Source organism: Falco peregrinus, chromosome 8 (genome assembly GCF_023634155.1).
Source record: "Falco peregrinus isolate bFalPer1 chromosome 8, bFalPer1.pri, whole genome shotgun sequence".
NCBI classification, from domain to species: Eukaryota; Metazoa; Chordata; class Aves; order Falconiformes; family Falconidae; genus Falco; species Falco peregrinus.
Window position 1 is genome coordinate 54,185,648 of NC_073728.1, and position 15,820 is coordinate 54,201,467.

The 15,820-nt window shown below is 50.8% G+C and overlaps 1 protein-coding gene across 2 annotated transcripts in view; it reads left to right on the top strand.

Moving 5' to 3' along the window:
- The window catches only part of STK10 (serine/threonine kinase 10), a 52,529-nt gene that overhangs the window by 33,716 nt on the left and 2,993 nt on the right, over nt 1-15,820 (top strand). For both annotated transcript variants that reach the window (XM_055812128.1, XM_055812129.1), the window contains 14 exons: nt 790-862; nt 1,624-1,818; nt 2,848-2,929; nt 3,997-4,131; nt 5,223-5,765; nt 9,501-9,631; nt 11,574-11,697; nt 12,931-13,110; nt 13,349-13,441; nt 13,594-13,723; nt 14,137-14,261; nt 14,783-14,971; nt 15,263-15,388; nt 15,664-15,777. In XM_055812128.1, the coding sequence (XP_055668103.1) occupies nt 790-862; nt 1,624-1,818; nt 2,848-2,929; nt 3,997-4,131; nt 5,223-5,765; nt 9,501-9,631; nt 11,574-11,697; nt 12,931-13,110; nt 13,349-13,441; nt 13,594-13,723; nt 14,137-14,261; nt 14,783-14,971; nt 15,263-15,388; nt 15,664-15,777 (2,240 nt within the window). The remainder of the gene's footprint in view (nt 1-789; nt 863-1,623; nt 1,819-2,847; nt 2,930-3,996; nt 4,132-5,222; nt 5,766-9,500; nt 9,632-11,573; nt 11,698-12,930; nt 13,111-13,348; nt 13,442-13,593; nt 13,724-14,136; nt 14,262-14,782; nt 14,972-15,262; nt 15,389-15,663; nt 15,778-15,820) is intronic.

Here is a 15,820-nt window from a genome sequence, read left to right on the forward strand (position 1 = left end):
GTCTGTAGGGAGTGGTCAGACATGTGTGGATCTCCTTCTGGACTTTGACGAGGTGTGCCAGCAGCTAAGGGGTGTTCTTGGGATATGTCTGTGGGTGCTGATGGAGACCAGCCAGCCTGAGATGATAGAAACCTTCCTGTGACCATGGGTCGTGCTCCAGTGTGAAAACCCTCTGCCGGCTTGGGCCAAGGGTGACCCACAATCAGGGACACCCTGAGCCCAGGGTGCAGACGGATAACAGCTCATCAGGGCCATCTCAGAAAGCAAATTGCCCCAGAGTGGGCTCGGTGCCCTCTGCAGGTCTTACTGATTTGATTTGGGTTGGGTTGGCTTCATCAGCTCTCTATGGAAGGGACAAAATCAGGGAAAGGCATCATGCAGTGACCACTGTGCATGAGGCTGAAGGGAATGTAATGGCACTTTGGTTTTTTTCTGGTGTAAAGTGAGACTTTTTGCTATAAAATAGCAGTCCTGAAACCAATTTGCCACGGAGCTGCTTTTGTTTGTGGAAAAGATCTTGACTTCCCTCGAGATGTGTAGGGTCTGGGTTACAGTAGGGGTGGCTTGTTATGCCCCTGTCTTATAGTACATGGGAGGGGAAGGTCCCTGGTTGTTACCTACCCAAAAGCAAATTTAATTTCTGATGCTTGGTTTCGAGGAAACAGCACGTTGTATCATGTTCTTGCCTTAAATGTGTGTTTGCTTTTAAATCTGCATTGCAGCCAAGTGTGCTAATTCAGGAGGGTCTTTCAGCTTTCCTACAGCGTCTAATGTTACTGCTCTTTACAGCTGACTTTGGAGTGTCTGCCAAAAACATGAAAACCTTGCAGAAGCGAGACTCCTTCATTGGGACCCCTTACTGGTGAGTTACCTGCTTTCTAAGAAGTCCTGCGTTTGCAAGGAGCTTTGCTTTTCTGAAAAATCAGACTTGCTCGGAACCTGAGAGCTGGTGACCTTTAGGATGTGTTGGACCATAGTGTCTTACCAAGCCCAGGTGGGAGGATTTTAACAAGGAATCTTGGCCGGTGTCCACGTGTGCAAGTGTTTCCCTTGCCTGAAGGGAGCTGTGAGCAGCCTCGGTGTACGGGAGCATTGCCCAGTGTCATGATGACCTGAGCCGGCTGAGAGGCCACCGTGCTCCAGGCTGGGAGAAGCAAGGGACGCACGTGTGCTCGCGTGTGTGCGCTGCCCTCTCTCCCCACCCTGGGGGGTGGAGTGGGCTTTGAAGTGTCTCCAAGCACATGGGAATGACTCCTCGCTCCAGAAACGCAATCTCTAAATCACCCGACTTGCTGAAGGAACGGAATCGTCAAGGATTAATTTATCGTCTGAAGCAACATCCGCGCCAGATGTCAGTGGCCTGGGGGTTTCCATGGGCTGCCTGGGCTGTCTTGGCTGGTCTGTGGAAGAGGGAGGGGTTGGACCCCTTAGAAAAGATGCTGCTGCTTCTGAAACCCAGAGCTAGGAGGAAAGACTGGGTTTGTTGGTGGTTTTTTTTTTTTATATATATATATACACAATGCTGCAGATTATTTAAAGCATTTAATTGCTGCTGCAAGGCTCACATTTTGTGGCATTGGTGCCATTCCTCCCTATCCCTGCTCTTTGCTCTGCCCCTTGCAGGATGGCCCCGGAGGTGGTGATGTGTGAGACCATGAAGGACACTCCGTACGACTACAAGGCAGACATCTGGTCCCTGGGAATCACGCTGATCGAAATGGCCCAGATTGAGCCGCCCCATCACGAGCTCAACCCCATGAGAGTCCTGCTGAAGATTGCCAAGTCTGACCCCCCCACGCTCAGCTGCCCTTCCAAATGGTGAGGGGGTTTGGGGCAGCAGAGTATGCATTTCCCAGTTGACACGGTATTTTAAGGGAGAGATAATAGCCTTTTCTATAGAAGTATTGTTTAATTTGAGAACCCAGCATAGGATCCGAGCTGTATTCCAGGTCCAGCTGTGTGCCAGGAGGCCCCAGAGCGCTGCAGGCTGACGGTCATCCCTGTGCTGGGGGTGTGCAGGCAGCACGGGGGGAGCTGCTGTCCCCCCACAGCCCTGCTGCAGCGAGGATGATGCCTTGGCTGTTTTGAAAACATCTTCGTTTTGTATGAAAGGCAGATTTTCCTCTAAACCTGGAGATGGCCAAGAGCTCCAGAATTTCTTTCCTGGAGTTTGGAAAGTTTCTTCTGCTTTTTTTTTTTTTTTTTTTTTAAATCCAATCAGTTAATTTTAAAAAATTATTTATTTTTTAAAAACCATGATAAAAGCCACTGCATGGTGGCCAGCAGCAAAATATTGGGAGAGCACTGGAGTCATGGGTGTTGTTACAGGGGTTCAGGTAGCCGCTAAAGGCCAGCAGGCAGGGTGGGAGCGCTTCCTCTGGAGCAGGGACATGCTCTGTGTCTCCGAGCTGTGCTGTGCAGGCTGAGGGTGCCCTCCTATGGGGTTCCTGGTCCTTCACAGCCATCCTTTCACACTGCAGCTGTGGGGATGGGTCCTGGAGCATCCTTGCCCACAAGCAGCTCCTCCCCTGGGCTTCCTTTGGAGAATGACTGCTGGTGTCCTCTCCTGTCTCTCCACCTTGGCCCTGGGGCACTGAGCTGGTGCTCAGTCCTGCTGTCTGTTGCTATCACAGGTAAGGCAAAATCTAGTCCCTCACTTGGCCATGTTGCTGATTCTCTTACAAATAATCAGAATAACTGAGCACAGGGTTTCCCACGCTGGGAGCAAAAAGGTGATTATAGCCAGTTGCAAACTGGGACATGACCTGCAAAGGGATCAAGCAGATTACCTGTGGCATTCGAGGCCTTTCCCTCTTCTGAACTTCTTGCCAATGACTGTGTTTTAAGGTCCCTGGAGTTCAGAGACTTCCTGAAGACTGCGCTGGACAAGAACCCAGAGACCCGGCCCAGTGCTGCCCAGCTGCTGGAGGTAGGACCAGCACCGGCCCCTGGGCTGGATCAGTGCAGGTGTCTGTCTGCCTGGGTCTGTGACTGTCCGAGCCACTCGTGTCTGTACAGCTAGGTTCTCCTTAAGGAGGGTAAAAAGGAAAAAAAAAAAAAAAAAGTGTTGATGGGCCCTAGGCTGGTTTCAGATTATTTTTGTCTTGTTTAGACAGTTCATAGTACTATTCAGCCACTAAAATGTTCCAAAAAGGAACAGCAATGTTTCTCCCTTTGGAACAAACTGCAGAGCCCCTGTGGACAGCAGCTGGAATAGAAATGGCTCCCATTGCCTAAAAATGCCCACGTGGCAGCCAGCTCAGATTATACCTGGTTATCCGAGATCTAAATTCAGCTCCTTTCCTTTACTCCTGTCCCCTTGCAAAATAATAGCAAAAACCTGGAAGGTGCTTTTCCCCACTGAGGGCAGATGCTCTCGCTCTGCAGCGCTGGCATGCCCCGCACCGGAGTCAGCAGGGGGAAATGTGCAGCAGTCTGCAAACCTGAGGGATTCCCCAGCCTTTTGCTGAAGCTCAACGCGAACACCCTGCTGTGTGCACTGGGCAGTTTGAGCCTGATTTCAGTTAAACCTTCCTGCGTGCTCCGTTTGCACCCAGGGGTCCTGCAGGCTGGCTCTTGCCCTGCTCCTCATGGCACTCTGCGGGCTCGGACCTGCACCCCAGTGCTCAGCCTGCCTGCAGCGAGGGGGCACGTCTCCTCTGCAGTGAGAGCCCCTTGTTTTAATGCAGCTGGTGCTTTTGTTTGGGGGGCGTTGACACGAATCAGCCTTGCAGAGCCCACGCTTTGAGCATCTGTGTGCAGAGCTGGTGCGGGACCTCAGCATCGTGTTCTCTTGTTCTTCCTCATACGTGCAGCACGTATCTGTAAATTCATCTGGGGGGCTGAGCCTGGGTATGCTGGCAAGAGCCATGTCTTTAGGTCTTTGCAGTTGTTTTAAAGCAAGAAGTGGTCCTGGCCATCGCCATCCCCATGCATGAGCTCATGAGGTCTGTTGTTTGGTCACCTCACGTGTGTGCATCGTGCTTGGCTTTTCAGCATCCCTTTGTCAGCAAGGTGACCAGCAACCGTGCCCTGCGTGAGCTGGTGGCTGAGGCCAAGGCTGAGGTGATGGAAGAGATCGAGGACAGTCGGGATGAAGCAGAAGATGATGACTTGTCGGAGTTTGCCTCAGTAAGTGCTCCCAGCCCCATGCTGGCAAGCTTGCTGGTGTGGCAGTGGTGGAGAAAAGAGCCCAGCAACTTTTCTAGGCTCCAGAAGGCTGGTTTGCAGCTATTCTGGGCCCCATCAGGTGGAGAGGGAAGCGGTTGCTTGGCCAGGGAAGGGCTCTTTTTTTGGTGGCTGCCAAGGGCATGGAGAAATGATGCTGGCATGTGGCCTGGCTTTCTGTTCACAGGAGGGGCTTGCAAAAAGTATTAAAAAAAAAAAAAAAAGTGAAAAGTAGTCCATGGTGCAGGCTAGAGAAGCTGGACTGGAAGCAGTGCCGGCAGCACAGGGTGCAGCGGTGAGGCACCACCAGCCCTAGGAGGGAGCTGGGCAAAGCTCTTTGAAGGGGATGTCTCAAGGCTGCCTGGGCAGCTTTGCTGGGGGACATGCCTTGACCTCCCTTGTCTGTGGCAAAGGACAGTGATTAATCTATGGTGGAGCTAGCCGCGGGAAAAGGCGTTCGGTATGCAAACTCCTAGACCGCCTCTTCAGAATTTGCAGGTTCTGGAGCTTCCCCACTGTGCTGTTTCCTTCCAGGCAGTGCCCATAGTCCTAGGGACCGCAAACCTGGAGAAAGAAGTATTCCAGCATGGATGCACTAAAAGGGAAGACTTCCTCCAGTAACTCTAGGGGTGGGTGACTTCACTCTGAAGCATGGGACAGAACCTAAAGGGGGCTTGTAAGAAAGATGGAAAGAGACTTTTAAGTAGGGCCTGTGGTGGTAGAACAAGGGGAAATAGTTTTAAACTAAAAGAGGGTAGATTTAGATTAGATATTAGGAAGAAATTCTTTGCTGTGAGGGTGGTGAGGCCCTGCAGCAGGTTGCTCAGAGCAGCTGTGGATGCCCCATCCCTGGGATGCTCAGGGCCAGGCTGGACGGGGCTCTGAGTGACCTGCCCTGGTGGAAGGTGTCCCTGCCCGTGGCAGGGGGATGGGAACTAGATGGCCTCTAACATCCCTTCCAAGCCAAACAGTCCTATGATTCTGAGTTGCAGCTTTTGCAGTTGGGTTTTGCACCACCACTTTAACACAACACCTTCCCTTCTCTGTCATTCCAGTCCCCTGGTAAGCACAAGCGAGACCCCTCTGAGGCGAGTCAGCTAAGTTTTGATGGGGAGAAGCTTCCAGACTCTTCCTTGCCCAAGGCAGTGAATGGGCCCATGGGGACTGGCAAGGAGACCACAGATGGACAGAGCAATAAAGTCTCAGATGAAGGGATAAGCAGTGACACTGATAAACTGGAGAGCAACCACTCCACAAAAACCCTTGCCAGCGCTGCCATCTCAGCCAGCCAGGGCAAGCCAGACATCATCTCGCAGCCTGGGCGGCTGAGTAACTCAGCGCAGGGGGACAAGCAGCCCAGGCCAGACAACAAGGAGCGGAAGAGCATCGGGGAGCGACCAGAGAGCAGCCACCTGGAGAACTTAATGGAGGAGAAGCTTGCCAATGGAAGCTTGGATCCCCCAGCCTTGTTCCCCGGCAGCCGGTCCAAAGCCGATTCAGATTCTGGCAGCACTTCAGCCTCTGAAAGCATGGACCTCACCATCTCCCTGTCTGCTGACCTGTCCCTCAACAGAGAGAGTGGGTCCATCTCCCTGAAGGTGAGAGTGATGGGCAGAGGGTCTGGAGAAGGAAGGGCAGCAAAACCCCCTGTTAAAAAGTGCTGAGGTTTTCTTTCCCTTTTTACCCAAGTACCTGAAATTCCGATCCTTTCCTGGAGAGGCTGTGCACATGCACGCTTCAGCTGTAGCCCTTTAAAAGCCTTCCTGAGGCAGCAGCGTGCTGAGCTCTAGATGGGGTTGATCTTTAACTACAGGAGGAGAAAGTGAGTTGCCCGTAGTCTGCCCTGTGCCTGAAGTTGGGGAGCAGGTAAAGCAGGAGAGGACAGAGGCTGGATGAAGACATGGGGTCTGGGAATCCTGCTTTAGCACGATGCTAAAGACCACCCAGGTGCCACCCCAGTGCTGTTTGGCGAGACAACCAGAAAGGCTGTCCACAGTGATGTGAGCATCCAGGCTTGGAGCTCTGCAAATAGACACAGGACCACTGAGGAGGGAGGAAGCCCATCTCTAGGCAAATCCTTGAATGGTTTGTTTTCCCTGTCTATGGGGTACCTGTCCCAGCTGGGCTCAGGGCAGCACAGCACATACTGTCGGGTTAAGCTGTGCCATGGGCATGTGGCGTGTTGTCAAGTGAAGGAGAAGCTCTTGGTGGAGCTGCGGCAGGTACAGATGTTCTCGGCTGTCCCAGGCCACTGAAATCTAATTGAAGTCTGATGTTTTGTAGCTATTTTGGGTCCCTGTGAAGCAGCCGTGCCACTTGCCTGACTTGTGCAATTGTACAGTCAGAGCAAGGACAAGTATGAAACCCAAAAGATGATTTCCTAAACTTTATCCATTGCCCATCGCTCTGCTGCATTTTCCTAGAACACCTAGCCCCTTGAGAAAGCTTATTTGGGCTGGTGCCTCTCTCAGTTTTTCCAACCTGCCATACATCTGGCCTGGTTTATATCAGCAATGACTTGCAGGAAGACCTCCCAGGCTTCTTGGCTTTTGCTAGAGCTTTCTGGGTGCTGGGAATGCTTGTGACCTAGAGCCGGCCAGGTCAGCACAGCTTAGAGGAAGAGGCAAAATAACCGGAATGGTATTTGCTGAGCTTCAGAAGAAGAAATCTCTGTGACTTGAGAGGGCAGAGTGGTGTGTTGCACAAGATCTTTATCCAATTGCCTGCATGATAGCTTAGCTGATAGATAGCTTTCCAGCACAGAAATGTGCCCGAAAAACATTCTTGGCAAAATTTTCCTCCCCTCCCCTCTCCTGCTGCAAGCATGAGAGGCAGCATCCCCCACAGGAGCCTGCAATCAATGTGGATCCCTAATGAGGGGAGTGTGATGCTCTTGCATAGCTATTTACCTCTCCTCACTGCCTTTCTCATGACACCTGGGCTCCTTGAGGCCAGACAAAGATGAATGCGATGCCACATGTGTAATTGCTTTCCCCAGTTGGCCCCTAGAAGGGGAGTTTTTTGGGTTTTGCAGGGAGCAAGTCTCAGAGATGGTCATGTCAGGTCATGGTATGAATTGCCCCAGACAGAGGTAATGCTCAGAACAAACTAAACAGCATCTCTCCGAGCAAGGTGCTCAAGGCAGAGCTGTTCTCTAGGAATGCTGCTGCTGGAGGGCCCTGAGAAAGACACTACTGAAGCTTCTGCTTTGCACAGTGAGCTGTAAGTGCATGGGGGGGGGGGGGGGGGGGGGGGGCATGTACCAGGCTGTGCTGCTCCCTCGTCACCCAGGCTTCTTGCCCAGCCTTATCTTTATGGGGTTAAGCTCCCCTGCTCTGACCTTGCTGCTGTTCCTGGCACTGCTGGGTTTCATGCGCAGGGTGCCAGGCAGGTTGCAGCAAGAGAAGGGGAAGTGAAGAGTTAAACCATTTCTGGTTGTAAACATTAACCATTACATGCTTTTTATCACAGACTAAACTGCAAAGTTAAGGTGACCCTTTTATTACCAGACTATTTTCCCAGTTGCTTATAGTTTAGTCCAGATAAAAAATAAAAAATTCCACCAGAACTTCGGTAAAAAATATCCAGGTCTGTTTTTTTTTTTTTTCTTTTCTTTTTTTAGAAAGTTTAGGGATGAGGAATCTACCAGTGAGTCTGAGTTCTCTGTAGCTGGCAGAGAAAACAGAAATAGGTTGGTTTACCTTTGCAAAACCCTATCCATCTCCTTCTGCCTTTCTCAGATGCAGCTGTTTCTGGAGGGAACTCCTTTTGAGTCTCTAGTTTGAGTTTCTGAAGACTGAGCTGCATGGGTACTGGTAGTTCACAGCTTTGGCTGAAACCTTTGGGAGCTGGAGGAGGGACACTGGGATGTGAAGTTTGCTCGGAGTGGGCATTCAAGCATCCCATCTGACCACAGTTTCTCACTGTTCTCTGGAGAACAATTTACTTAGCAGGAATGCTTGAAAATACACTTATTTGTGTTCAGGAGAGGATGCTGGTCTGCTACCAAGGGATAACAGAAAAGACAGGAGAAAATTGGTAATTCTGCTATTAGACCTAAGTTTGAGGATCTCTGTGAATAAAGCAGGGAGCTGCTTGTTCAGCCGTTGGAAAGAGCCTGGGGACCATTTTGGGGCTGGACACCGGCCCGGCTGCAGCAGCCGTGGGTCACTGGGCTGAGGCAGTGATTCAGTGTTAATGGGCACTGGGGCTAGCACAGGCAGCTGAATGATGGCGTTTTCTCATTTGGGAAATGCAGTTTCAGCCAGTTGTTTGAATTCAGTTTGGAGCAGTAAAAGCCTTCATGACCTAAGCTGGTCTCATGCAAATGTTATTTGCAACAACTTCTCTGTGTTGACTAAACCATTGCTGCAGCAGTACGTTGTTACACGGTGGAGTTTCTCTGGTTCCTCCATTGCAGCAAGCTCTCCAGAGGCTTGCTTTGGTCCTTGCAGGCTCATGTGGAGCTTTTCTGCCATCTTCTGTAACTGTAATGGTCATTGCCGTAAGAGCAAGAGGACTCCAGGGAGCCTTTGCTCATTCCATTGCTGCACTTTCCCTGTAGGGCTGCGTGATTCAAGTCATTCATATATATATATATATATATGTATTTTATTTTTATTTTTTTGTCCCAAAGAAACTGAGTCCCTGGACACAGTCCCTCAGCCAGGCTTGGGATGCTGACCTGCTGTGGCAGGATGCAGTGCTCCTGGCACTTGTCCTTACCCATGCTAATGAAAGCGAGCCTGGGCTGGGTTTGTGGAGGTCACTGTAAGGGGCTGGAAGCTGGTTGTGGTTAGGGGAGTATGGTAACGAGGGCCAGAGGGACAGGAGCACTGAGCCTTTGGGCAGGGCTGGCTTGTTTCCCGGTGGCTGCAGTCGCAGCCTGATGCAGCAGCCTTGCCTGCCTCACACCTGCAAGGGCGCATGGGGTGTACCTGCGGGTCAGATGGCCCAGGCGCCTTCAAAGGAACTGCTGCAAGCTGCTTCTTGTGTGGATTCCTCAGCACTGCAATGCAAGGGGGGTCCTAGCATCCCCAGTCAGCCTTTGCTTTAGCTGTGAGCAAAGGGACTTTTCGGATTGCTTCTCCGCCAGACCAGGTTTCTGCAGGGTGGAAATTGCACTGTGCTGTGGCATGGTAGCAAGGCTGCGTGGCTTGAGCGGCGGCTCAAAATATGCTGATGATTTTTCGCTTCATGAGGTTTCCTTGCTGATGTTCTTCATTAACAATGGCATCAAAATTGCTCTGAGGCTTCCAGCTGTAGCACCCCGTGCAGCAAGCTGGGGAGCTGCTTCATGGCCTCCTCCCCTCCTCCTTTCCTGCCAAACTCAGGATTCTCGGATGCACAAGAAGACGCTGAAACGCACCCGCAAGTTTGTGGTGGATGGAGTAGAGGTGAGCGTCACCACCTCGAAGATCATCAGCGAGGATGAGAAGAAAGATGAAGAGATGAGATTTCTCAGGCAAGTGGGTCACTGGGGTGGAGGGAGGGCAGTGCACTGAGCTGGGGCAGGGTTTTCTTCTCCACAAGCAAATCCAGGACCAACCTAAGGTCCTCTCATTTTCTGTCTTGACCCCACGTGGACAGGACAACATTCCAGTGTGGACATCACTTCTTTTAGCCTTTCCTTGCCTGGCAGAGGGCTTGCTTTTCCACATAAGCTGAACTCTGTTTGCATGCAGGGGAACAAGGGATGCATCTCGGGGATAAGACACGGCAAGGCTGTGGTGAGGGAAGACTGTGCTATGGCTGGATCTGTCCTCTGGGGATGACTGAATGTGTCTCTAGGGCTGTACATGTGCTGTCTCAATGGAAATAAGCACAGAAACCTTCTCAAGATGCTGCTCTTCCTTTTTTTATTGTATCTCCTCAGAATGTCAACAGACATGTCAAGGGAGTTGTCAACTCCTTGGGTGTCACCTAATATTCACAAGTGTATCCTCCCTGCTGAAGCCTTTATGACTCCTTTGCAGATCTTGCAGCTTTCCAACCTCCATGACTTGCTCTCAGGAAGAGAAACTGCTGTTTCTAGCTCCGTTACTATCAGTAGCAGCACTGAAATGAAAAGGCCCTTAAGATAATTAAAATACAAACTGTTTTGCTTGATGCCCTATTCTAGGCTCCCTTGTGCTGCTCTGAGGGGCTCCCTGAGAATATAATCTGTCCCAAGCACTGTGTCCCTGCAGTAGCCTTTTTCCTAGGTCTTAGTTTCAGATCTATGCAGAAGTTCATTAGCTACTTACTTTTGTGTGAGAAGTGCATATAACCCCAGCAAAACACAGGGAGCATGTGTATCAGCATACAGGGAATTTCCAGGCACAGCTGCTTTTTCCTGGTCCACTCAGCTGCAGTGGCATCCCTGGAAAGAGGCTGCTTTTTAATTTTTAAATAGTGTCTGCTCCATCTCCAGGCTGGGGGAGGAGATGGGGAGGCTTGGGCTGGAAAGCATCAAGTCCCCAGACACCTTTTGGGAGTAGTTATTCCCCTGGGGCCAGCTAGTGGGCACGATCGATCAGCATTTCTGGCATCTTGATTTGCACTTAAGGGGCTTGTTTCTGGGGTTTTGCAACATGCCAAGGTATTGATTTGGAGGCAAGGTCAGAAGAGAGCACATTATATTGCACCAGTCAGTTTAATGGGGTTTGGATTTGTTTTGAAAGAAGAAATGTTCCCAAAGTGCTTTTCCTAGGAGGGCCCCTGCAGAGGATTGTACTCTGTGTAAGGCTCGTGCACAGCAGTGGAGGCCACAGTGGGGGTCCTGCATGGGGAAACTGCTGCTGTTGTTCCTTTTGCTGGGTACTTCAGTGATTTCCAACTCAATCGGGCACAAACATGGCAAATGGGCTCAAATGCAACCATCTGAGCAGAGTATCCCTTTCACTGGATGTGAAGCTGGATGAGAAGAGCAATGCAATGTCGTGGTAGATACATCAGAATTTGGGAGAACCACCCTTTCTGCCACCCAGGTGTGAGCAAGAACAGTTGCAGGGCCTGGGTGCACTGAAGACACTAACCCAGCTGGCACAACAGATATTTTGGTTGCTGGCTGGGGGAGCGATGTCTGCAGAATCACCTTAGGGTCTTTGACAGGGCTTGTTTGAGAACCTGTGAGTGCTAACAACAGGCCTTAGCTGTGAAAACGGATGGTTTTCCAACAATTACCCTAGTTAGCATCCTGCTTCCGTGCAGTGCTCTGGTGTCACAGAGCCTGAGAGGGCATCAGTCAGTTGACATTTACCTCCTGCCTGTGCTCAAAGCATTGGTGAGGTGCTACGGGATGGCTGTGCGCCTTCCAGTCTCTGCTGAAGTCTCTGGTTATTGATTCTGCCATCTCTGCTCAGGCACATGCCTCTGAACTTGTCTGACTGTATTTCTTTCTCCCCCTCCATTTTAACCCTCTGCAGGCGCCAGGAGCTGCGGGAGCTGCGTCTCCTTCAGAAGGAGGAGCACCGAAACCAGGCCCAGCTCAACAGCAAACACCAGCTGCAACTGGAGCAGATGCTCAGGCGCTTCGAGCAAGAAATGACGGTACATGGGCAGGGAAGGGGAAGCTCCCGGCTATCAGCTGGTTTGACTTCCCTGCAAATGCCCTGCAAACCCTTGTGCAGGGCAAGGCTCTCTGAGTTGCAGCAATCCTGGGGCATCATGTCCGGAGGGAGCAGGACCGCCAAGGAATCCCTTTGGGATTAAGGCATGCCATGCATTTGTGGAGGACAGAGGCTTTTGTGGGCATCAGGTGCATGCAGCCTGCAGCTTGGGAAGCACTGACTGCCATTGCCTGGCATGATGTAGCAGGGGAGGGCTTGTTCTGGACTTTGCCTGTTTAATGACCTTTTCTTCTATGTCTGTTCGTGGCTGCTGTGAGAACCAGTTCACTGTGCTGTATGTCACAGAAAGCCTTTTAAACACGAAAGCAGTGTGGCCAGTGTGTGACAGCAGGGAAGCTGGCAAGTCTTTGAGTGTAAATTGAATAAACGGGGCTTACATACTTAGTCCTTCCATAGGCAGTTTTTGCTGAAGTAAAATAATTTTGTAGATAAGTCCTTTTAAAGCTTTCAGGAGCCATCTTTTAAATATCCCCTTATTAATTCACCTAGCATGTGTGCCTGGTAGCCCCAGCCCCTCGCGGCAGGCTGGGAGCCATCACTCAGTCGTGTGCCTTGTTGTATTTCTAGTCTTGACGTGCCACGTCTGTGAATTCCCATCTTAGCATGTCACTTCTCATTTGTGAGGTGTGCCAAAGCCCCAGACCTGCTTCCTTCACCCTTTCCCTGGGGCAGTTTGCAGCCTGTGCTCATTGACACCCAGGTGCTGCATCCCTGCAGCTCGCAGGGAGGGAGAGATCAGACACGAGGGCACTGTCAGAGCACAGTGCCCTCAGACTTGGAAGTCCTTGTCTGCAGAAAAAGAACTGGTTATGCTTGAGCTTCACTGCCTGCTAACGTTTGCCACAGGTCCCAATGGGATATTGCAGATCAGGGCATAAGCAGGAGAAAGGCTTGAAGTGCATCAGCGCTAGAACAAGTTAAATGCTTTGTGCTGGTGCTAGCGCTGGCTCTGCCTGTGTGCCTCGTGGGGCATGATTTGGAAATGTCTCTCTACTTAGTAAAGAGGCTCGATCCATGCAAGGGCAACTCCCTGCCCTCTCCCCCCTCCTTTCCTTTTTTATTTCTGTTGGCAATTTTTTTTTTTTTTTAAACTTTTGGAAGACAACAAAGCAGAGAGAAGGCTGAGTTTGACCTCTGTTCCCTTCCCGTGCAGACAAAGAAGAAGTTCTACGACACCGAACTGGAAAATCTGGAACGGCAGCAGAAGCAGCAGATTGAGAAGATGGAACAAGATCACTCGCTGCGCCGGCGGGAGGAGGCCAAACGCATTCGCCTGGAGCAGGAGCGGGACCATGTCAAATTCCTGGAGCAGCTGAAGCAGATGAAGAAGGAGGTAAAATTGGGCATAGGAGGGAGGAAAGCTCATTTTCTGCATTTGTTTCTTCCAGAAAAGCTTTAGCATTTCTCCGTAGCACAACTTAAGAGGGAAGCAGTTGGTGTTTTAGCAGGAAGCTCTTGTTTTTCTTCGGTGTATTTGGGTGTTTCCTGAGGTTCAGCTGTTTAGTGGCATTGCTTGGGGTTGTTGTTGGTCTAAAGTTACCTGCTGATAAATCTCATTTGTCTCCCCAAAGGTCAAAAATGAGGTTGAGAAGCTGCCGCGGCAACAGCGCAAAGGGAACATGAAGGTGAAGATGGATGACTTTGCCCAGAAAAAACAAACCATGGTAAGATTACCACGACTCCAAGATTGGGAAACATGCAGTAAATGAAGCATCATTCCTCCTTGAGGGACTGGCAGTTTCTAAAACACCACCAGATGTTTTTCAGCTTTTGCAGCAAAAGAAGGGCTCATGGTGGTACTGCTGTTTTCTTCCAGGAACAGGAGTTTTTGGCCAAGCAGAAGGAGGACCTGGAGCTAGCCATGAAGAATATAACAGCCCAGAACAAGAGAGAGATCTGTGACAAGGAACGCGAGTGCCTGAACAAAAAGCAGCAGCTCATGAGAGGTGGGTGGCAAAGGCTGGAAAGGAGGAAAGCAAATGCTGTAACGATGGGTTTATCCAACGCTGGCTCTTCCCACGCAACAGATGCTGTGACAGAGTTGCAGGCTGGCAGGATAGGATTTAGAAAAAACAGCCTTGCCAGATCCTGTCTAAATGTTTAACAATAATAATACTTAGCACTTTAATCTTCAAAGTGCTTTACAAATATGAACCAATTAGGCTTCATAATTGCAAGAAATGATTCTCCAATATGGTTTGCAACCAATTTCTCTTGGAAAGCAGGAGGTGAATCATCATCCTCCACATCTGCTGCACTGCTCCTGTGTGTAGGGATCGCTTGTGCTCGGGAATGCTTCATGTGACCGAGGTGGGGGTAGCCAGGGTGGATTGTCTCCTGACCCTTCTCCCTTCCTCAGACCGGGAGGCATGCATCTGGGATCTTGAAGAGCATCAGCAACAGGAGAAACACCAGCTTATCAAGCAGCAGCTGAAGGACCAGTATTTTCTCCAGAGGCATGAGTTGCTCCGGAAGCATGAGAAGGTGAAGAGTTAGCACTTCCCCACTCCGGGTGCTGGTCAGCAGGGTGCCTGGGTGTCCCCAGAAGGGATGTTTCCCTTCCAGGCTCTAAGTGGGTAAGAGTGTGTTAGGAGTTAAGGGACTTCATCATCATTAGTGAAAAGGGACCAGAATAATGCTCAGGTCAGCCTACTTGCTTGGAACGTACGCTCTGTGCTGCGTGCATTTAACGTACAAGAAGCAGGTGTGAATTCTGGAGGCTTTTCTGGAAATCTGTCACTGTCCAGTACGTGGGATGCTGGATTCCCAGAGCAGCAAATGAAGACTGACATGTCTCACAGCCATTTCTGCTTCCTTCCACACCCCCCTTCTCTTCTATTTCACAGTGTGTTCAGTAGCTGCCCTCACCTCTTGTCCCATTGCAGCTGTCTGTCACCAGTCACCTCTGTGCAACTCCCAGATCTGCTCTCTTGGGTCTCCTCAGCACTTTCTTGTCAGCCTGAGGTGTCCTTCCTCCTCTGATACCTGTCCCTCTGCTGTTGCAGGAAAGGGAGCAAATGCAGCGATACAACCAGCGCATGTTAGAGCAGCTGAAAATTCGGCAGCAGCAGGAGAAAGCCCGGCTCCCCAAAATCCAGCGGAGTGAAGGGAAGACCCGCATGGCCATGTACAAGAAGAGCCTTCACATCCACTCCAGTGGGAGTGCATCTGAGCAGCGGGAGAAGATAAAACAGGTCAGGGCTTGCAAAGGGCTCCGGGGTTGAGGCTTGGCTTGGGGGTGAAGTACTTTGCTGGCCTACTGGCAGAAGGGAAGCTGGAAAAAGGCAACTGTTCCCAAATTGCTCACTCACTGCAGGATGTCAGAGGTCTTTGCTTTTGTGGCATCAGGTGTGGTTCTCAGCACTGCTTCCATCATGACTAGTGACTCTGGGCTTTTCTTTCTTTCCTATACAATAGTGCAAGCTGGCCATCTCTTAACCAGCTTCAGTGCTGCCTACATGGGCACCTGCTTTTCTCTCTTCCAGTTTGCTCAGCAGGAAGAGAAGAGGCAAAAAGCAGAGCGGCTGCACCAGCAGCAGAAGCACGAGACACAGATGAAGGACATGCAGGCCCAGTGTGAGAGCAACACGAACGAGCTCCAGCAGCTGCAGGTACCTGTCCCTTGTGGCTCAGTCTCTTGAAGCTACCTGTGCACTGTTTCTGCTCCAGCACAGGGAGCATGTCTGAAAAAGTGGCTGCAGAGGACTGTCAGTGAAGTAGACCTGATGGTCCCCTTGCTCTGCCCAGTGAGGTCCTTGTGGCTGTGTCTAAACCTGCCCTGGAGCTCAGAGCTCTGAATGCCTCTGGCTGATGCAAGTCCTATCTGACCACTGGATTTACCATCCCAGCTGCTTAATGGGTGTTCTCTTCTGTGATCTGTGTTTAGAATGAAAAGTGTCACCTCTTGATTGAGCATGAAACCCAGAAGCTTAAGTCTCTGGATGAGAACCACAACCAGCACATGAAGGAGTGGCGGGACAAGCTGAGGCCACGGAAGAAGGTAGTGCCTCCTTGGTGTGAGCAGGGGTCCTGCTTGGCTGGTT